At 43.3% G+C, this 23,940-nt stretch overlaps 1 protein-coding gene across 1 annotated transcript; it reads right to left on the minus strand.

Moving 5' to 3' along the window:
- Positions 1 to 2,627: 2,627 nt before the first annotated feature.
- On the minus strand, positions 2,628 to 13,483 carry kctd15 (potassium channel tetramerization domain containing 15). Its single transcript, XM_022251844.2, has 2 exons — positions 12,687 to 13,483; positions 2,628 to 6,976 (listed from the first exon to the last, which is right to left on the minus strand). The coding sequence occupies exon 2, from the start codon at positions 6,968 to 6,970 to the stop codon at positions 6,188 to 6,190; it is 783 nt and encodes a 260-aa protein (XP_022107536.1). The 5' UTR covers positions 6,971 to 6,976; positions 12,687 to 13,483; the 3' UTR covers positions 2,628 to 6,187.
- Positions 13,484 to 23,940: the final 10,457 nt, after the last annotated feature.

Below are 23,940 nucleotides of genomic sequence, written 5' to 3' on the forward strand. Positions count from 1 at the left end.
TGGACCGGCCGATACAGGCGCTTTTTACAGCCAGCAACTATTCTTCAATTTTTCGGGGGGGGGGGCTACAACCTTAAGATTTATCTGCTTGAGCAAGGCCTCCCTTATGTGCGCGTCTGTTTGTCAACCTATAGCGCTCCTCTTTCTTTGCAGCCCCCCGACACAGCGCTTTGTTCTGCCTAACACGCTTTGCATATTGCCCCACACTATACCTTACCAAATGTCATTGTTACATTTTTAAAAAACATATTCCCCAAAACACCCGGAGGACGAGAAGCTCTTGCGTTGAAAAACTAACTTTTGTACTAAACAAACTTGTTAACGTGGCTCAGCAATTGCTGAATTCAACTTGAAAAAAATGATGGATGAAAATGGCGGACTTTGCAGACATGATTTAGTTTTTGATCGGCCAGCTGGTTTGAACCCGCAAGGCAAGGACGCTTAATGGTGAAGAAAAAATGAATGCCGTGTATGAACCAGCAGAGGGCCGAGGGCAACGCCTAAGGCCTCGCCATCTAATCCAAACAAGTTGCCCGGACACCGCTGACTGAGGGCTCCCGTTTGAAATTTCTTTCAGAGCTTCACAATACCTCCCTTTCTCTCCCCGCCTACATGACTAATACCTGCCCGAGGTGAAAAGAATGCTTTTGTGCGGGCAAAAAGGGAAGAGGTTTTGGGGGAACGGCGGGGCATGAAAAACAGACGGGCCTCGAAAATACACCTGCGACGACTTTCAGGAGAGAAACATAATCGGCCAGCATGTGTTCTACTCACTTCATCAAGGACAGATTGTTCATATAAACGAAACCTCCCCCAAAACTACTGCCCAATTACAGATGCACTAGAATATTTAAAAGGGAGTTTGAAGAGAAACTAGTATAGTGTCATGTGGATATTGAGCGAGCAAAATTTCAACCAATGCCCTGGAACTGTATTAAACAGTATAAACAATGAAACGTTGTATTACGCAGGGTTCCCAAAGTGACACAATATGAAGTAGTTTCTTTTTATTCTTAGATTTGAATTATTCTGAAGTTTTCAAACCTTTGTAAAGAACCCGGTTAAAAGACCCATTAAAGAGATTATAATTACTCTACTTCGAAAAAGTTCTGAAAAATAATTTTAAAATTAGTACAATCCAGTTAAGCAACTTACATCACAACAATCACGGAGAAAGTTAGTTTTCTTTCCACATTTAGCAGTGTAAAGCAACTTTGATGAGGCAGTCTGTTTCTCGGTAACGAAAAACAACACAAGTGTCACCTCGACTGCCCCTTTAAATACAAGTGATGGCGCCCCATTGAGCTCGGGGCGTGGCGCTCATGTACGTTTCATGGGACAGGAAGAGGAGGAGGCGTGGCCTTGGGCATAGGAAGAGGGAGGAAGTTTGGCTCAGAGGATGGGTGGACAGATGTCCTATTAAATATCTTGATGGTAATTTTTTTCTCTCCGGATCTCAAAGCGGGAGGGCGCATGACGCAAAGCTTTTTTTTTTCAAGGGGACCTTGGGCATGGAACCAATAAAATGGCCGATCACCATGTGGAACATAGGTTTTTTAACAAAACATTGAGAAATTATACACGTTCATCTTCACAATAAAAATACAGGAAACACTATTTTACTCACACACGGGCAATGTCGATGTCATAAACACCATTTGAATGATATAACCAAAGATATGATACTTACATGTTATTCAGGCGAATGACAACACTTAGCGCCCACAAGTTTCTATCATGTGAGACGTTCCGCTAGCATTAGCAAGGCAAGGAATTTGAACATGTAAGAATACTACACCAACAGACGTGTATATGAATAAATGGCAAGTTTCATGGGTGAAAAGATTGATTTATTCTGATAACTATATATATTCTCATAAATTTGTAATCATCAGCAGATTGCAAGAAATATTGAAAACTGATCCCCTGGAAACGTCTCTGTTTTTTTGTAAGGCCTGACATCCAGGACTAGGGGTGCTGCATGGCAGACATATCAGACCAAAACGAAATAGATGCACAACGCTCAGAGTAGTAGAATTATGGGATTTTTTCCTGTAAGGCCATCTACATGTTGTCATTAAGTGGTCATTATTCGGGTTGATCACTTACATGAAAGACATCGCACCGACACTTTAGAAAACTCAAAGCACGTTCCTCGCGCTGTGGACTACATGACACGACGAGCCGGAGGGGAACAACTTCGGAGGAAAAATAAGAAATAGTTCGGAGAAGATGGGAAAGAGGAACCTGGTTTTAGGGAAAAGACAGAGACACTAATGCCATCGCGATGGTAAAGTGCTTGGGATGTCCTGCAGTGATGTGAGATGAAAGCACCGACCCGTCATCGTAAGCACAGGCAGGGGGATCAAATCTACGGAAGCGACCGACGGGGGGATCTGGCGAGTGCTGTACGGAAGATACGGTCCGATTCGCAAGCCACACGCGCTGGGATCAACCGCAGGATTACAGTCCACCAGCCTGAGCTTGATCTCTTCATGAAACGATCATAGCCAATTAATGAAACGCAGGAGGATCAGATTACCGCCCGAACCACTCGGAGGAGGGTAGGGGAGCGAGAGATACAGACTAATTAACTCGGAACAACTGATACAGGCTCTTCCCCACAATTTCTATGTAATACAAAGTAACATTTAATGTCTGTCTCATGCAAATGAGTGCAAATCAGCATAATGACATATATATGTACAATTCAACGCGGCTCAAAGAAAACTGCCAATCACAGTTATAAAGTCCCCAGTCAAATGATCAAGTAACTGCCTTCTTTTTAGTCTTCTCAAATAAGCTGTCTTCACCTTTTGAAATTAGAATTAGAAAAAAATAAAGCTGAAAGTATGGTTAGTGAAAATCTTCGCCACTGACTTCGTGACTGGTCTCTGTTAATGCAAATAATGTGAGTGCACTATGAGTAAAATACTATACCAGAATATCAATTAAACTATAGATTATTGACAGACATTGAAAGAGAAAAAGTAGCAATTGCCTACTTATTTACACGCCCATCAAAGCAGTGAATTGCTACCGATTGTTTTGTTTAGCTCTGTTCTGAAAAAGGGTACAATATTACAAGCGAAGGAAATGTAATATTCAGGAAATTACCTTCTTCTCTCACAAACTGACTCTGTAATGCAACGTCTCCTGTAGCAAGATTGAGATTTCTTTTCGTTGCGCATATTAAAATCGATAACAATTATCTCTACGATCACAACATGCACTCTGAATAATATCATTTCAAAACAGTTTTTTCTTCAAGTTATACTTTGAATCGATCAAGCTCAGAAATTCTGGGACCCGTCACTTTAACGACTTATATATCCACTACTTCACACATTTCTTACCTATTTAAACCATGGGCGGTGTTTAATAGCTCTGTGTTTAAACCAGCGGCTAAGTCCAGCGTCGAGAAACACAAGCCACAGTCCGCCCAAATGTGCATCCCCTCAAACCTAGCAGGGAATTCAGTTATGAAAACAACTGTAAACATGTCAACAGTAAAGCCCCAACCCTCGTGAAACAAAACTGCTATATACCGAGATTGGGCATTAACATAATAATGTCAGTGCTGCTCCTGTTGAAAATAGATGCTTCATTTTGTGCTATAGTCTCTGTCATCGATCAAAAATGACAAGCAACTACATGAATTTCTGTCACCGATGCTACAAACGAGCTGTATTCGACTTCAGAATGGTATGTGACCAGCTCATGCCACCGAGCGCGTTGGAACAAGTACCGCTTGCGTGAAGGCCTAGGTATAGAGCCTTCACAGCTCCTTCGCTGACTAACATGAAATGTTCAGATCTCAAGAAATGTGGCCATGTTTAGTGCTTATCGCTGGTTTATGGTAACATTTCCGACCCAGCCTTCTAATTCAGCGAGTGTTTCAGTGGACATTCCAAATGACACCCTTTCATGGCAGAAACCATTGGGTTTGTACTGTAACCGAGCGACTGTCAAAGAGCAGTGGTTCCCTACAACTATAGTTATCCCAGTGTTGATCAGCAATTGGCGGGGTCCATCGCAAAATGACCAGTGGATGCGTCACCATGGTCACCGCATTCGTCCATACGCAAATTACGCGCTTCCAAAGTTTGCAGTTCGCTGATTGGACCATCACTAGTCGTTCAGCCCATGAGCCACAACGGCCAACGACTTGCATTTCCCGTGTTTAAGGAAGTGCATGCACTTATCAATTTGAATCTGTGCGTGTATCACAAAAGCCTCCGATGCTTCAATCGGGAATAATAACGCGGCATGGTTTACCTGTGTATAGCCTGTAAGATCAGGCCATAGAGCTGTGCTTCCTCGCTCTATGATAAGACCAAGAAGGCAAAATGATATTCACCGACTGCCATTTTTGAAACATTCGGTCTTCAGCCAATAAGATCAACTATAGCTTTTGCATAGCTTGAAATTAAAAGTGGCAATTTTCTCTCTGCATAAAGGTTGACACGTATGTGTCTCCCTGCTGATCTATACTGCTTCTGGACAACAGTGCAACAGTGCAGTACCTCATGCAATAATGTTCTTCCGATTCAATTATATGGATTTATCATTGCACCATCAATCCCACCGTTATCATGTCCCAAACCTTTGGGGGGAAAACAAGCGCTTTTTTTAACCCGTGGCCCTGGCGCACAAATGGATCAACAAGCAGTACACCACACAGGTCCATTTCCCACAGCCGCGAAGAAAAACACGTTTCTCGGTGAAGGAAAAACATTTACGCACAGGGTGATATCGATCCAATGTAAGGCGGAAATCCCCTCCGTATCGCGGGGGCCGATAAACATGGCTTACATTGTGAGTCATTTATGCATCCCCCTCGGATCACGGCGTTATACGGTACAGCGCATCGTGGAACTCGGCACCATGTGAAGAACTTGGACCATCTGGTAAGCGCAAGCCGTGCTTGACCGTAGATAGGCCTATATTAGACCCTGCTATTGAGTCTACTTCAATCTGCTTTCAGAACAGCCAACAACCTTTAGACAATCCGCCTTCAAAGCGATACAGTTTTCCATCCGCAACTCGCAAGCAGTTGAATCGTCCTCATTTTTAACAAGCAAAGTTTGGGAATTTGGTATTTCGTTGCTGATTGACGCCTTGTATTTTTGCCTATTCACTGAAGGCAATTCGTGTTTGTAAGCCGGCCGAGAAGTGAGTAGTGAGCAACACCGCTCTTATTTCGGATATAATAAAACTACATTATTAGGAGTCAACAGTTTCAAGATACGCAAATGAGAAGTTTCTTCGTTAAAGCTTCCTGTACAGAATATATGTTAAACAACTGAAACTACGTCAAATTTACTTTTATGTACATTCATAAAGCTTATATATTAATATCAATATACAATTGGTGAAATGTCAGGCATTTCAAGTGAGTGGGAAAGCGGGATTTTTTGGTTTGCAGACAGGTGCAATTATAGGAGGTTCTAAACTCGCACCTGAATAATTATACACTAAAGTTCATGGAGAGTCCATTATATGAGTGAAACTGCATGGTGGATCCAGTTTTGCCTCAAAAGATTAAGAAAAGCCTTACAACTTGGATCTGATTTAGCTAAAAGAATAGCATATTTTTTAATGAAATGGTATCCAGGGAAACCAAGGTTTACTATTGGGTGAGCCTGGTGGAGATTCAAAATGTTGGCTTGTATCTGGCAACATGTGTTGCTGGAACAATGTATCCTTGGCGACCTTCATTTACACTTAAAGTCATGCGCGTTCCAAATACAACAGACGTTAAGAAAATCAAGCGGCAAATGTATCAGAGGTATTTCCAAGCCCAAGATCTGCGCTTTCGTACTGCTGCTTCGCCAATTTATCATATCGAAGGACTTACTAAATGACCAAACGCTGTCGTTTTGATGATTGTAATTTGGAAACGCAAACATGTCTTCTACTACCTCCTGTCACAACTTTGTTGGCAAAGTAAAATGTCTCCACATTACCATTTACCTGCACAATGGGAAGATGGAACCAAAGTTAGTTTTGTTTCATAAAGTGCCTAGGCTACATGCAGACATCTCTATATAACAGGAGAGTGTTAACGGGATAGTAGTGAAAAATTAATGTAGTGCAAGCAAGGAAGTGCTAGCCGCTGAGAGCACTTAAGCCATTCCAACTGCGGCCTATAGTCTTTGACACTTTCCCAACACTCTTTAAGCTTCTAACATCCGGAATACTTCCGGCACATTACATACTCGCTGAACTGGGAGCCCTCGATTCCCCCACCACTGGAGGCGATGACGACGAAGCTGCAGTGGAGCAAGCGTTGCAGCACCTGCACCGTGTTCAGCTTGCAGAAGCCGTTCAGCGGGAACCGGATGACATGGTTGGACTCCTGGGTCCAGCCGGCGCTGGTGGAGTTGCACATGACGCTGCCGACTTCCGGGAAGATCTCGTGAATGAGGACCTTGTCCCCGCTCAGGCTGATGCGCTCCCCGCAGTCGGGGGTTGTGTGCACGATAATGCATTCGTTGCCCAGCCCGTTCTCCGACTTGATTGTCTTTTCCCGAGTCTTGGTGGTGGACAGCTTGTAATTCTCCAGCGCCTCCACCATCTCGGCTATCTCAAAGAAGCGGGCCTCCTCGTAGAGTGCCTCGAACTCGGCAAAGTTGTCCGGTAGGATCAGACGAGAGGTGCGCATAAAGTTGAGGATGTGCCGGAAGAGGTGGCCGTCCCGGTCGATGAAGTAGTGCTGCTTGAGGCTGTCCAGGACGATGGGGATGGTCCCATTGAAGAGCTTGGCAAGCTTGGACTCTGGGAAGTGGGTCAACGTCTCCAAGGACGAGGTGTAGATCTGGCCCCCTACGTCAATGTGGACAGGGGCATTGAAGCGGTTGTTAGGTGCCACTCGTGGCAAGCCATGTGCATGTCCCGGCGGCGGAGTACCCGATCCCGATGGAGTCGGTGATAAAGATGACATCGTTAAGGGAGATACGGTCGGCATGTACACCTACGTAATTAAAAAAAATGAAGACACGGGGTCAAAAAATCCCACAAGAAACCAAGCATAAGGAGCAAAAGCCAAACAAACAAACATACAAACAAAAACACGCGAAGTCTCAATTTTTTCCTCAAATCTTAAAGATTGGAAACTTGGTCTAACTGCTTCGTCATGATGTCATGAACAAAGCAGGCACATCTTTTTGGGCCCTTTTAATCTATTTAAATATATATTGAGAAAGATTCTGCGAAGAGGAAAATGTCAGGCCCTCAACCTTTTTGGAATTGTTTGCAGCAGTTGCATTTTTAGCATTTCCTAAAATATTCTGGTGTAGGTCTTTCATACTGGGTGTAAACAAGTGATACTTAAGATCCAAATAGTACAAAAGTGGGTTACGATATTCATACTTAAGTGTTATGGCATTTTTGGGTAATGTAACATTGTAAATATTGTAGGGAATTCTAGGTTTCAGACTTCTTTTCCAAAGTTCATCGGTGGGGAGCTAAAACGCATGTTCCTCCATTCACGCATAACAGGGCTAAGACGCCTTCTTTAGTCGCTTCTCTCTGCTAAAGGAATACACGGTTACCTGTGAAGTAGTTAAATAGTGTTTGCGCCAAAACAGCAGCAGAGGACTTCCTCATGAAACTAATTACCCTTACTCTTAAAATTCTAAAAACGACCATCTTTTCAAAACCCTGGTCAACTTTTTCTGCACTCTCAGGCGAGTCTTTGCCAACGATGGTATTTCCCAAATTAACTGATTGTGGTAGTTTCATGTAAGTTGTTGGTTAGCATTTTTCCCCATTTTCTGTCTGTTTCATTGTTAGCTGTGGGGAGCCAAGGGGAAGTTTCGGCAATCACGAATGTTCTGTATACAGATATTGTACTGTACTTCGTATGTAGATTTTTTTACAAATATTTTTATGCAAAAGGGGAAAAATCCACCCATTTTTTCCTGTCTAACCCTTCTGAAGTGCAGTGCGTTTACTTGCAGAAAGTTGCAGGTTGAGAAAAGTTTTCATTCATAAGTGGACTTCATGCCCTGAGAACCAACCGTTTTCGGTTGTTTCTAGACGCAGTGCCTTGCACTCCAACGCCGTTGGTGTTACAGTGAACCAACATGGGCGCGCACGAGCGATATCTTCAAGGGCCTCCAAAACTTATTTGATGCTAAAGGTGATCGACTTTGTGGCAGAAAAATAGTTGTTTCAGTCTATTGTTCATTTTGACAACTAACGAGATTCGTCTCGGGCTAGACAGCCCACCAGCTGCCCCGACTTTGCTACAGTCAACAGTTTCGATTGCCGCTTAAATCAGCAGTTATGAAAACCAGAAAGTAAAAAAAAAAAAAAAAAGAATTAGAAACAGTTGCCAGATGTCCTGGGAAGGCAACATTGTCTCCCTACAAAGGAGCAGGGTGACGGACTAGTCAGCGACCCACCCTGGCAAATAAGGTGCGAGCGGGATCGGCAATTGACACCGCCGCGGGGCCTCAGGGCTTGCGAGGGGCGAATTCTGCGGCGGTGGTATGGTTTTAACCAACCATAGACGGGCAAAAAAATATCGCGGGCCGTCAAAAGGGGGTTGTTTGAAAGAATTCTGGCGAGAGTCCACACAGGAGTCACGCGTCAGGATACATGATCTGCCCGCCTGAAAAAAAGTAGGGCGAATGGCTGCTTATAGGAAAGTGGCTTTAAGCCGGCAAAGAAAGAACGGTTTACACAAATGAATAATAACTGTAGTAATGAATGGGGGATTTGCAGCGAAAATCAGCGACGAATGCTTCTTTGATTAGTGCAATAATAGCGACAGATTGTTAGTGAGCAACTGTAAAACTAACTTTGTTCGTGTTGTTTCCAATTCTCTGTAAAAGAAATCGAGACATCACGTGAAATGAGATACGCAAACCAAGAAGACAGCTATTGTGGCAAGGAATCGCTAATGTCACAAAAACAAGACCTCTTAGTAGCAGATTCCAAGTCACTTGAACACTACTACATCGATGGGCTTATTCACAATATTCCTGGGGACATTTATAGCTATTTCAGAAAAATGTCACCATAACAAAACCAACAATGTTCAACGTTATTAATTGTTAAGATATATTATATTGACTTATTATTGCGAATGTGAGCAGTTGGTCTAAATCCATACTTGCATGGACTAAAACTATTAAACAATATGAAGGCTCGTATATGACGACGGGCAATTACACGCCAATAAGGAAATGTTCTCACACTATTACCGACCTCATAATAAATCGTGATGGTAATACGTATTTTAAAAGAAAAACTCGTTTGTTTCGAGATTTCTGATGAAAATGAGGTTGGTATAACAGCCTGACTATATTTCCACTTTTGCGTAGAATTGTACTGTATCTAAAATAGTTTCCTGAACTTGAAAGTTCTGACGTTGTATTAACCAAAATCGAAATGTCTAAAGTTAAGGAAGCAAGGTTGTTGCACAGGGCAAAATGATACGAACTATCTCTTGTCTGTGAAAAACAAACATTTTCCCTTTTCATAATGACACGATGTTGTGAAAATTTCAGCAATTTTTGTAATCAGCAGAAAACATAAACCTACTAGCTAGACAACCTCAACTATAAGGTACAAGTGTTTGGATGGACGCATTGTGGCCGTGGGTTCGAGCCCCATCACCAATGTTAGTGTGTTAAGTTTTTGTCACACGCTCAGGGAAAACATCCAACATAAACGGTACATATTATACTAAATGATGAAGCGCAAACTATATTCATGTAATTCTATTGACAACATGTTTGTCTTTTCGACGAGCCAATTCTTGGAAGTGCGGAGACTTGGGCAAAACAAGTTTTATCTTGTTTTATCTGCAAAGTTTTGCCGTAAGTGCGAGGGCCGAGTCACATGGCCAGGATATAACTATGACACGACCAGCAGCAGCCCACCAAACCAAGAAATAAAACGACCGACAAATTCTACTTTCGCATCATTTATCATCACATCATAAAATGAGATAAAATGAATGTGTTCTGTACCTACGCCTAATGTTTCTTTTCCCTGTTGAACTGACCACAAGTTGCCAGTGAATATTTGCCTCATTTGTAAAACACTTTTGAAAACATAAAATGACAAGTCCCTTGACAGTAATTTGAATCAAGAATAAATATCATTTTATTGAACTTATTGGATAATGGACGATTTTTAGATGTCACGGTGGGGCCACATAAAACTTCATTCAAAAATTGTGCTTTTAGACTCTCCCCCTCAGTGTCGCAGTAACTAAATAAATCCTTGCAGTTTCCTCCATTGACCTTACCTATTTATGTATGATACTTATGCCAGCACTGACGACATTATGCGAAACACAACCTTTACATTTCAGAGCACACTTAACTGAAAGAAACCTCCAATAGCAACCGAAACAACTGCTGTTGCCTTGAATACAATGCTTGCAAAATAGTTTGTTCTATGGTTTGCTGGTTTTAAACAGATGTGTGGGCTGGTTCACACTACATGTATGTGCGCGAAATGCATTCGAAACAAAAGCCAACATCTGAAACTTTGTAACTCGATAAAGATAGTTTTAGTCTAATTTCAGTTGGAATTTGGGAGTGCAAGGGTGTAAAAATTATTAAAAGAACCGGTGCCATCTTCTGGGGTTGCACGCGAGTACACAACTCGGAGCGCCCTCTGTCAAGAAACAGACTGGGGTCATTTCGCGTTGACATTACGCCTCACGTGCACAAACAGTTCTGACGCAAGTCCAAACTACATGTATCACGTTCTCCACGACACTTATAACCCAGAGAGGATATCAAAAAGGATATACCTTAAAGATACATAATTATAGTCGGTGGAAATGATGATTGTAAGGTGGCACTGTTCTTAACACTTTCAAATTCCTTGTTTCCAAATCATGCATGGAACATTATACAGTCGAGAACATTGATTGTTAAATAACAGCAATAAAATCCCACATGAATAGCAAGAACTACTTCATTAGATCAGATAAAGCAAGGATAGGGTACAAAGGAGACGAACATCATTAAGTGATAGCAATGCACAGTCTACACAAGAGGTGGCGAATCATTAATTTTACTCTGTGATATCACATTCCCTGACTATTGGGAAACTGATCTTTCCACTCTCCAACTGTCTGTTTTTTTTTCCAGTCTCTACTCGACATAATGCTCCCCCCCTTTCGCATCATGACAACTAAATCAATCCCAACGTCAGCTAGGCTACGTCACAGATGACATCATCTGTACCAAGTGATGATACGACATCAAGTGACGCAAACATGGACAGTGCGACAAGAAAAAATAATGCTCATTGTTCACTCACTTTTTGTTTTGGTTTATTTTCCGCGAAGGTAGTGGAACGAGTCTCCTGAGATGGCGTAGAATGTTTGCTGGTCATTATAGGACAGGGTGTTAAAATGTTACTGATGTAATGCGACCCACAGTGCTACTTTTGACTGATTAGAAACTTTTTGGAATTAAATCTGAAATACACATGTTAAATAATAAGACTTCGAAAACCAAAACAGCGTTTAAAAACACAACATGCATCGCTTTTCTACTGCCCGAAGTGATTAGAACGGGTACTATTTTAAGTTGGAAAACCGAACTACACAAACGAGTACACGCAGCATAATACTTCCACGTCAGTAATACGGGGCTTGGTTAAATCGTCAGATATTCCTTCTCTAATTTGTATCCTGATTTGCAACCCTTTGCCTTTTGAAAGGCTCTTTTGTACTCAGAGTGCAAAATTTCCTTTTTGGTGTAAATGGAGGAGATCGTTACATTTTCAGAAAATACAGGGAAAATCTCCCGAATTTAAGGTTTCATAGAAATGTACTCACTTTAAAAAAAAAATGTATTCTTTTCTCGGGCAGGGGGCCTGGAACGTATCATGCAGCCCGAAGCAGCTTATGCAAATGTACAATTCTCCTAAACTTAAAATATGCCAATAGGTAATATCTCAGGGTCAATTAGTTTCCTAGTTTGCCTAACCTTGATCTGTCCATCTGCCTGCCTTACTTCACAGACACAATTTTATGGACGTCATTCACATGTAGTTGAAAGAATCGCAATGAACACAGTCCGCTTAATGTGTCTCTCGAAATCATGTTCCGTGGTCCCACCGTATAATTTCGGATATTGATTTCACACAAAAACATTCGCGAAAAGAGGAATCATTACGGTAAGCTACACAGGGGAGAATATATAACTCCATTCTGTGCACTTCAAACGTCAATTTACCTTCTAGAGTTCAAGTTGGCATATATACAAGGGCGTGCAATCATGACAATGATCGTCTACACGACGCAGGCATGAACGTGTAGTGCACATAGATGTGCAATATAATTGTCGTTCATGTTGTCATGTTCAGAAGAAATACGCGAACACAGAAGGCTTGCCATGGTCTTTGAACACGAGAGGGGAAATGCAAGCGGAAATAGCCATGCAAGCGACAACAAAATCGATCTTTTCAGCAGCGAAAAGAGTACACGGAATCGAGCGGCAAAATGTTTGTGCGTGGCTTCGAAGTCTCGACACCCCAACGATAAGCCCTCGGTCACGCCATGTCTAGCGACAAGCCTCACGTTTTTTTTTTTACAGGCAGAGTCGCGGCTGTTTTACCTCCTATAAAATGGAAGGTTCTACAAGGGGTCCACGGTCCACTGCCGTTCCCCAAAACTACGGTAACCGGGAACCAACGGCACTTACCTTTCGTTGGATCCACGTTCTGGCGCTCTCAGGCCCCGAAAACCATGGCAAACTGGTGGAAATCTGTGGAAAAACTGCCGTGTGTGGCTTGTGGAGCGATGGCGACGGTGAAAATAGTGCGCCAGTGGCGATGGAAAGTGCTGCTGGGCATCACGCGCTATTCAAACCTCGTGAGATGTGACATAATTACAAAAGTTGCCTCAGGGTATGCCTGTTCCTTTTCTTACGGCAAACAACAATACACACACTGCAGTTGTTGCTTATATTAAAGTGTATAGGCTTACAGTCCGGAGGTAAAAGGGTTGGCCGGGTGACGAATATTTTCCCCCTCCGAGTTCCTTTTGATTTTGTTCCTGAGAAAACCAGACAGGTTGGACGTGCCTTAGAGGAGGGAAACAGGATGTTGGAGGGATTGGTGTGTTCTCCGGAGGACCGTGAACGAGGCAGGCGCTGGCCCCTCGCGGTGACGGGTGAGGTGTGCTGGTAGTTGCTCGGTCGGCAACAGAGTCCAGGGAGAGACAGAGAGCCGGATTCCATGTACATGTACAGAGAATGGCGGTGGGAACCGTGCTTATGAGGCCGTGATCCATTCATTGCTTGAATGCTTCTTCTCTCTGCGCTTGATTGGTGCCTGCGGGCTATCTGCGGGTCCGAGTCACTCACTGCACAGCCTGGGCCTGTTGGAAGGCTTGAATATTTCACAGCGGATTTGGCCTCGGGCGAACCTCGGTTAAAGGATAGAGCAAAAGAAAGCTCTCAGTTGTCCGGCATTTTTAAGAGCGCGTAAAGCCTGGAACTTATCCCCCTTTGCGCGCACAGCGCCCCCGCCAATTCACTGTGCATGTATCTATGATGCCGGGTTCCTTTATTTCATTGCGGGCACACTGACCCCGAGGACACTATAGAATTCTTATGAAATCAGCAGAAAGGACACATCTAAGATGTGTGCCGGCGACTGAGGTTGCGATATGTATCTGTCTCAATTACAGCCATTTATGTTTCCCTAAGCAAGGCGGCTCAACACGAAAACGGGCGAAATAAGTTTGACTACGTATTTCACCCGGATAAATAACCTGCACAATTATCTCTTTTCAAGGTATGAGTGAATATGTGGTGTTATATTGGTCATCTTTTTCATTAATAAGCCTATTTGATCTAAAACAAAGTCGCTATGGACACCAAACGTGTACAGAATTAGCCCAAAAGTAAAACACGCTAATTGAGAAAAATTGGCATATTGCAGTTTTTAACTCAGATATCTGATTGGATATGGGAGGGGGATGGTTACGCCTTCGTTGACGAGTCGTTAGTTGTATCTTTATTTGCGCCGTCATTACAACAAAAATGCAACCTCAAAAGCAGGTGGATTGAATCTGAAGGATCTCCACGCAGTGAGTATGTACCCGAGCGGGCCTGCAAATATTTAATGAGTATAGCGCCGGGGGCAAAGAGCACTGGGCAACGACTGGTAAGAAATTATCAAGCGAACGGATGGCTAAGGACAGGCATAGAGGCGAGCCGCGGCGTGTAGCAGGCTGGGCCAGCAGCGAAAAGAGTGATAACGACATCGGACAGATCACAGTAATTGGACCTTCTTGGCCGAATATGATGCTGCGAGTATCAATGGCAAGAGACATAAGAACTAAATAAGGTCAAGAGACAAAAGGAAGAAGAAGTTTCAAGAAGTAACCCAGGAACGGAGATTAGCCTGCTGCTTATTTTTTATTGTTATTTTCCTAATTTTTAAATCCTTGTCAAACTCCAGTTCTATCGCCAAAGGCCTACAGAAGGACTTCTTCTTTCCGTGAAGGTGTCAAATGGGAAGCACCGTAAGACACAAATTTCTTTTTAAGCAGCCTTTGGCGTGTTTTTGATGGAGATGTGCACCTTACGCATGAGCTAGAGAGGGTGCTTTATTACTTAGCAACGACGGCGTTCTTAACCAGGTAGAATATTTACTCCATGAACCGTTTAAGGATTATTTCCTCACCGAAATACTTGAGTTCGTTGGAACGTGTAAAGGCTAATCGCAATTATGTTCACCACAAAAGAGTCAACTCTTCACGTACACCTGCACATGGGGTTATTCCTTATCTAATCTTCACGCCTTCCGCTTGCTGTATTACCCTATTTGGTTGATTCCCTTTGTCTTAGAGGTATACCCCAAGCCGGTCTCCCCAGTAATAACTAGGTCCTAATCCCCAGGTTTTCCTTGAATTGGCACTGAAAGTTCTCCAGTGGTGTATGCAATTAACTACCCTCACACTTTGCCTATAACTCATGAGTGGCCTACCTACATGTAATGGAGGTTCACAGTGAGCCACCTCATTGAGATTGTTTTTCTTACTGTGTTTTGTCCGCCTTCATTCGGTGCCTGCGCTCCCCGTTGAGGCCTGCGATTTATAACTGTTTCCTCAGTATCTGGTGAGAGTGCAATGTCAATCTTTGGTTGGTTTATTGCTTCCTCGTAGAGGGACCATCTCTCGAAAAAAAACCACATCATTATGCGAACCACACTAGGGATAAGGGCACTACATGTATATATAACAGCCTCACGAGCACACACGTTGTGTAAGTATACCGCTCCTTTGATTTTTCCGACTCCCTCGAGCAGAAGCACCCCCTCATCGGTTAAAAAAGAGCCAACGTTGGTCGGAAATGCTCATTTTGTTGGAAGCGATGCGACCGTAACGCTTGTATTTCAAAGTCATTTGTGAATTGACCAGTAAAGTGCGTGAAGGAACCTGCGTTGTTAGGAAAATCGCGCCCTCTCTTGGTCCAGGTCAGGGTATAAAGACTTAATATAATGGATTTATAACCCAAGTAAGGTTTTACTTCCACTGGATTTTATTCCTGACCAGCTCACTAAGGTAGTGAAATACCTCAAGGGGCCTACGTGTGCCAGGAGATATTGTTCCTCGTTGGGCGAGAACCTGCAGCATGCAGCTATAGCATTCAGATTCAGCGGCACTGCCCTCTTCCTGTATGATAACTTTACAAAGCACAGCCTTCATATGGGGAGGCCGACCTTCAGTCGCACCCTCGTGATGCACTATTTTCCAATGTACTTCAAGTCTTTCTTTATAGAGGAACCTTCCTGATTGAGGGAACATCCCTTCGTCCAAAAGCATCTTATACCTACAACATTCCGTGAGGTCTTAAATTTTTTTCCCATGCGATAAGGTACGCTGACCCCCCCCCCAACATACATAAACGAGAATCCCTCCTACCCCTTTGTTTGCACCCACCAAATACTATGGGTACAAGGATGGGCTATTGTCTTCAGACCGAATGACCCTGTTTTTCATTGAATTATTATTGGTAGCGTTCGATTAGCTTACACGGGACGAACCCTAACCCGGGGATGGCCGTGGGTGCTGCGTCAAACAAGCGAGACGGTGGGGATGAGGTTAAATCCGAGTCAACTCGTGGAAGCTGGTCGAAAGCACCCGTTGGATAGAATCGGTTTGTGGAGAGTAACACAGATCATGCCAGGTGCACGTGCAAGGTGATCCCAAAAGGCTTTGCGTTCGTTGTACTTCCTGCACAAATTTGGTGAAGGGCACAATAGGCTATTTCCATTTGCCCTATTTATCAGGGCTCGAGACAATCGAGCGAATCACCTGCAAGTTAGACCATGGCGTCGTGTTTAGGCAAAGCATGGTGGTCATTCAAAACAACAATGAAGTTATCAGCCATTCCGGGAGATGCTACCCCACAAATAATCTTCACCAATTATGAAAAGTACATCAGCAACAAATCTTTCACAAGACAAGATAGGTTCCAACCTTTCATACAGGATAACTCATCAGTTAGGAAATGAGAATTGCTGTAAGTTTTTTTCCACACAATTCATCTTTGCATTACATGCAATGCATATTCATAAACTGACTAAACGACACGCCATGCAAGCATCGACTTCGTCTTCATACATCTCCGCGGACGAGCAACATAAACAGCGAGCGATTGGACCCCGAACGCAGTATCCGTTCACAAATGAATATAGAGCACCGCGAGCAAATGCATTATGAAAGAAGTCATGTTTATGATGTCCAACGGAAACATGTCCGTGGCATGTCAGTTCGCCTCTACTGGCACGTCTTTCCTCCTGCGCGCAGCCCCGAAGCGGAGCGGCGACGAGGAAGAGAGAGGATAAGAGACAGAGAGAGAGAGAGAGGGTCGTGAGGGACTGGAGGAAGAAAACTGGAGCGCCCCGCGCTAGTTGTATAGACAACAGCTCCACGGGCCTTTTGGATCCAACCCACCCCCATTCCGTCATGTCTCATTGGCGCTGTCAGCCAACCGACTCACATCAATGGAGGCAGAAATAGCTTAGACTAGACACAAGCCAGCCCCTCTGCATCTGAATGCATTCTAGACTTTTATTTATTTCTTTCTTTTTCAGTCGGACTTGCAAATAGGGACTATAACATGAAATTCGTTCACAGTTATACATTATCTAAATGTCTGTACCTTCACAATGTCTAACAGACTCGAAAGTTGTGGCATGATCCTCTTTCAAAGTTGGTACGGGGGCCAAAAGGGGACAAACATGACATAACCAGAGTCCATTTCACGGAGAAACCACTTTTCACATTTTGCTTAAATACCCCTCTGGAGAATGCGGTTTGAATTAATTTTAAAATGCACTTTAGCAACAACATTTCCCGCAAGTTATCGCACCCTACGCCGTGCCACTTCAGCTGATTTTCCATAAGTTGTCTTTTTTTTCATCTTTTCTTTCAATTGTGTCGGACAATAAATCAGCACAAAAGGCAAATATCTATTACGCATAAAGGTCAGCTGCTTTAGCCACAATTACAACTTTGTGTGCTGTACCATCTAAAAGACGACTGTCAGTCTTTTTCAGAAATGACATCACAGATTTGTTCAAGAATTTTAAAAAAGGTAAACTAAAAAAGCACATCCCCTAAACGCCCTGTATGCGAAAGAAATCAGGAAATAATAGAAAATATCTATCACGAGGAAGAATTCTGTCTGCAAGGGTGTGATTTATGAAAACTTGTCGGTTTTTATGTCAATTTTAGGACGAGGTGGTAAAAACTGAAAGTGTATAATTATAGTTTGACTATCTGGAGCGCTGCTTGAGGGCGTATAAATGCACTTCAAAAACCGTGGTGTGATGAATATCCTCGCTGTCCAGGAGGACAATACCGGCCTGGTGTTGCCCAATATGGACAAATGAGGAAGATACATGCAGGTTTTGGGGTAAGGTATTTGAATCAGCCTCCATTGGGACGAGATCCAACTTGCCACAGTGTGGTGTTTCGTTCTTACTGCTGAAAGGAATTCAGCCGGCTGTCAACTAGCCAGGAACTGTTATGCCTGTTATGCATTATGCTTATGCATGGTTTCTAATAAATGAACTCAAGGGCGACTCCAGAACCAATTTTGCGGGAGAGACGAGATTTTAATTGGTTTTTTTTTTGGGGGGGGGCAAATATTCCCAAATTTCCTCATCTTTTGTGGCCTTTCAGACAGTTGAGGCTTAATGTTGGGCTTTTTTACACGATTCAGAAAGAAGGGAAGTGAAACACTCTCCCAAACGGTTTTTCCCTTATTATATAAGAGAAATTCACGGAGGCATGGCATTCGTTATCCCTATGCATCTGCCAGTCATTTAAACGAACATTCTGTCTTTTCGAATCAACCCTTCTGGCATAAATAGTTCTCTGAAGAAAATATAAATTATTGTACGATGTCTAAGGTCCTCACGCAACGAGGTTTTGCTGCACCTGCTTAATTAAGCAGCATCAGTCATAATCTGCTTTTATCACCTCACCAACATCCATACGAGTATGGATCCCAAATGAAGAATGAAAGATTCTGTATGCGTGAAAAACTCCTAATCGACATACTGTGTTGAATCCAAAATGAAAAACAAGTCAAATAAAAAATACTTTTCCACTGAATGAACACGATCAGTGGGAATAATTAATAATAATAATAAAAAACTGCAGAGGGCGCTCTTAACCCAGGTCTTTGATGAACTAGGTCCTTTTTTCTATGAAACTGTCCCATTTTTATAAGCGCTGGGACTAAAGAGAGAATAATGTCGAAGCTGCGACGAGTCACAGCATAAATCAAACCTCACAGTCCTGGTAGAAAAGGAAAGATTCGTCTCTTGTCAACTCGCAATCGGCGGCACATTAGTTTTCTCCACGCAGCTGTGTAGCCGCCGAGTATGTTCACGGCTCCATTTCAGCCGCGGGAAATTAATCTGGAAGCGTTGCCCGCTTTCTGCAATTATCCCGATGACTTGGTGACGAGAGAAAAGGCGGTATCTTTTCCCCCTCCTCTTCAGTCTGCGCATGTCCAGTTCTTATCGGATAATTACAGGATCGTTCCTAAGTATTATTTACATGAGAGTCCAGCCTGAGTAACTAAATCTGTCCTGGAAAACAATGTTACAAAAGTCGGGAGGTTTTAATTAATTCGGTGCATTCTCGAGGGTACGTCTGGTGTTAAATCCAGGCAGATTGGTAATCTCCCCTAGCCTTTCAAAATAACAGTTAAGCCTATTTTTGTTCAAAGATTTATTGCGTCTGGCGGAGCTCTTTTCTTTGATCGAAACCTCCATTAGAATATTTGGAGGATTTATTCAATTGATTATTCAATGAAATAACTTGTGCTTGCATCCTTGAAGATAAATTTAAATCAACTTCGAGTGGTGTTTGTCAGTTACAGGAGAAACTACCGGGCTGAGATTTGAGAGGAGCGGCTGGAGATACGCCTGCTGCCCAACTGCAAATTTGAAAACCAAGTACCCTGTCAAGTGTCCTCTTCAAAAATGTGAGATCCAAACACTACTTCAACAAACTTGCAACATCGATACATCCAAGCACCTGGTCTCCGGTCCAGTTCTGTATCCTCACAGAACATAGCTAGCGACAGGACAGCCCGTCTGAGCACACCATCAAATCTAGAGACTGTCTCAAGTCACGTCATATTTACACACGGAAGGTTGTCTTTGAAACACCTGCCAATTAGGAAACTACCCGCCGCATTGCCCAACACCCAACAAACCTCCACCCGACACACAACCCGTCCCAGATTTCCGGAAAAATCAATTATTACAGCTTTGTCGAGGGACCACTTGGGAATATTGCTTGCCTTGTTGCTGGCGCAAGGAATGGAAGGGGGGGGTTAAAAGCGAGACTTGAGTTTTCAGTATCCATTGCACAGGGCCGTATCCATTTCACGCCGGGCGCTGAATCAGTTTAATTGTGGGAGGTTTGCGCTGGGGAGATCGCTTCATATTTTCGGCAAGTGATGCTGCTCACGCGCCGGTTCGAGTTGACTCCTCGCGGGCTGGTTGGACATGATACCCCAGCTCGCTGCACCTACTCCCTCACTATCGAATGGAGACATTTCTTGAGAATGCTGATGAGTGGATGACGATGTTTGTGCAGAGATGAGAGAAAGGGGATAGATCTTGCGTATTGGGAGCTATCACTGTGCAGATGTTACATCCTAAGGTTGACATATTACACTGATCCCACCGACTCCCTATCCGGTTAGGGAATACAAGGTGGACGTGCTTCTATCAATACAACCGTGATTTTTGCATTCTTACAACTCATCTAATCTGTCACAGTCAGTCCATTCAATAAACCGAAAGCGCACGACAGTCGGAATGACTTATTCAAAAGATTCGTCAACATTCGACATTGCGACGGGTATTTCAGTCCGCGAGAAAGTTTGTTGGGACAAGGATTTTCTGCACTTCAGCAGAGTCAGGTAGGATAAAAGGAAGGCAAAGATGAATGATGCAGCTTAATCAGCATGCATGTATCAACCTGGGGCGAAGCTACGACAGGAGGCTTTCTCTGCTCCCACGTTTCTCACCCGGGGCCCCCAACTGCCCAAAGCCGCCGCAGTCTCCCCCCTATAATTGCATCAAGAAATTAACGACGGCCCAGATATTGAAATTCAAAACCTTAAAAGCATATTTTCTTGACCCTTCGCGGCTGAAATGGAAGCGTGTCCGCGGGCCTGCCCAGGGGCGTGCCGGTAAAATTGCAAACCTGGTTGCTCGGTGGCGTCTTGTGTGACGCTAGCCCATCATCCTCTCTTAAACTGGCTGCGGGTATTTCTTCTTTTTTTCTTTTTTCTTTTTTTTTTGAGTTTAGTTTTTCATCCATCCGACAACGCCGACGATGAGGCGGATTGATGCCGTGGGGCCTTGGCGGCACTCGGTCGACAGAGATAGTGGAGAAATGCTCCCGTCCCATCACCGGGCCTCCCCTTTTTTGCCTTTTCGGTACTCCTGCTCCGTTCGCTTCACTGACCACTTCGTAATTAAAGTGTAATATTCGAAATGCCAACAGTCTGGCTGACTTTGTCCACAAATGCGAAGTGACTATGTATGTTGGGGGAAAAGTGTTTTAGGCATAAGCGGGGGAAGTTAGGATGTGGAGGTAATATAATTGCATGGTGATGTTCCCCAGCGCTGCATATCAACATCGCCCTATGGTATCACCACCAGCAAAGAATGTTATGCCAGACTCATAAGGTATACCGGTAGTCAAACCTGCAGGATCTAGCAACAAAACGACAGGTACGATAAAGACTTAAAAAAAAAAAAACACACAACAACAAATTGATAAAAGGTCATTAAGACAGGGAAATATTCTGCACATTTGAATAATCCACAGGATTAAGACTGAACGTTGGGCGTCCTTTTTTTAAATATAATTATGACGGAATGAGCCTTGCAACGGGATGGCGTAGTTTAAAGACGTTTTCTATTAGCACTGAAGTATCATTTTGTCAGAAGAGTTGCTAGGAGCAGTCCCGTATCCAGCGGGATGGGGATTTGATTTTCTTGAAAAAAAAAAGATTCTCTTAAGGATGACAATCCTTTGACAATAAAAACAAACCCTCATAATTATGCCCCCCCCCAAAAAAAAAATGCTTCTGCATTGGAGAGAGGGGGTTGAAATGAACTTTTCATGACTGTCCATTACTTTTCTTTTACAGAGTATGAACTTGTCGGGGTCAAGTCTGTTATTCACTCGCGGAGCTGAGAGTATACCGAAAGTATGACTCTGACTCTGACTATTACCAGATTTTTTGAACGGGGCTGGGATTTAAGTGCTAATTTTTTCACCTCATATACACAATTCACGGATGAGCTTGACCTAAATGGCTAATTAAAACTAAAATCAGACTCGCATATTGTCAAGATTTTCCGGAACCAGGGCCGAGCACTCCCACTGAAATGCTCACGGTGAACGTATCCGAAACTCTCTCGACGCCATAAGCATGCAAAGCCATGCCTGTGCATTTTGGTACGGTAGTGAAAATGAACTTATTTACATCTGCCATCGGCAACCGGATGCAGGAGGGTATCAGAGTTGAGGAGTTATTTTGCTTGACAGTGTGAACCTGTGATAAGCCAGAACCAACTTTCAGCAGTTTGCCTGCATAATTATGTTCCATGACATGAAGTACGTCGCCGGCAAGAGAAGGCAGAGAGTACACGACCGTGACCATGGTAATCAATAGAGAAATTATAGGGCTGTGTCTAAATTTAACTGAGCTACGGCTACGTCTATCAGCATGCCCACACATTTGGAACTGGCAAAGATCTAGACGTAACTCTAGACATAAGATTCGGACGAGGCCATGGAGAAAACTACGGACTGAAGTTTTAGCTACGGAGCTAAGCCGAAGACATAGTTACCAAACGAGCCGGTTTATTTTGGGCCATCACAGCCGCTCCTCAGAACTCGGCTGTCCAACGTCGCATTTTTAAAACTTTATGCACGTATCTTTGGTACAATTATGAAGACCCTACTCAACACGACATTAATATGTTATTGTTACGGTAATCACATTGAAGTTAAGACCACAGGTTGTGTCCTAGCCCACGTGCATTTTGAGCACATCAGTGAAAAGTATCCCTTTTTCGCTGACTTGTCTTGGAAAAAAAACTGGTGCCGTGCGAGAACGGTATGCTCACGTAAGGTTAAAAGTGCCTGGTTTCGAACCAGTAAAGATTGTTTGTATGTTTTCTTTGATTTGTATTTTTTCATAGATACTGTGGATGGTTTGTGAGCAAGTTTTTATTTTTTTCCAGATTTATAGGTTTAAATAAGTCATCTTAACTTTCAAATATTTCTCTTACATGCAATAAGAGGATTCACGTTTCGAATTTTAATCCGTCCTAAATGGCATGTAAAGTTACGTTTTTTGCATGTCTTGCAAAACACCAATTAGCAGAAACCGACGACAACAACAACAGTAACAACGAAGTATGGGTATTACACTCATATCATTTTCGGTTTCTTTTAAACTCACTGACTAACATCAAATGTATTTTTTAAATTTTCATAGAGGGCAAAAATAGTTTGAGGGGCGAAAAGTGGATTTTCGATAAATCTTGGGCCACCAGCAATGAGCACGACGTTAACAAAATACTCTTTACATTGAATTGTAAGCTCTTTCCCCACTTCTCAGCAATACTCGGATCCACCGCTGTCAACAGCGCAGTGTTCCCACAGAACCGACAAACACCGATCTGTTTATGCGCAGTGCCTCGAGCTAACTGCCCGGCCGCCTCGGGCGCCCAGCGCAGCCGCGGTCTGTTCTATCCTGGCAATGCATGATTTATGCTGATTACGGACAGCTGAAGGTACTAGCAAGGCGGCCGATAATTCCAAAAGTAAACAGTCAAATAAGGATTCATCATTTACCCGTGCTAAAACAAATACATGGTAAATAGATTTTGAGCCTACACTCAGAAGGATGTATTGGCGGCAAGAGGGGGGAAGGAAGAAATTACACCGCAGAAATGGTGAGATGTAATCATATTTCATTGTGAACACACCCCCCTTAGTGGTGCAGACAGCGTTCCAAGTGCAACATCTGCTTTATCGTGAATGCCAGTGGAAAAACTCTGGGAATACATTTTGAGCAAATTTAGAAGCTGCATCATTGCTTATTTAAAAAACGTGTTCCCATGTACTTCACCGATGAAGGGGGTGATTGTAGTACTGCAACCCTTGCAGGTGCCCCCGTACGCTTGAGGCGATGCATTTGCCCACGGGGCTCGACGCTTTTGCTGGCGTAAATGGAATAAATTATCTTCGTTTGTCCCCTCAGGGATGAGGAAGGGGGAAAATATTTTCCTCCTCGACAGGTCAGGGCGCTTTCTTCCCCCAATCACGTGATATTCGTGAAAACAGTTGCCGTGAGAGTTACCGTGTGTTTAGTGAAGATTTAATTC

The sequence above is a fragment of the Acanthaster planci genome, linkage group LG06 (assembly GCF_054643075.1).
Source record: "Acanthaster planci isolate LZ-2023a linkage group LG06, COTS_SCS, whole genome shotgun sequence".
Taxonomy (NCBI): Eukaryota; Metazoa; Echinodermata; class Asteroidea; order Valvatida; family Acanthasteridae; genus Acanthaster; species Acanthaster planci.

Excerpts from the sequence above, each read along its gene's own strand:
- kctd15 (XM_022251844.2), bottom strand. The coding sequence starts at position 6,970 with ATGCCGACCGTATCTCCCTTAACGATGTCATCTTTATCACCGACTCCA.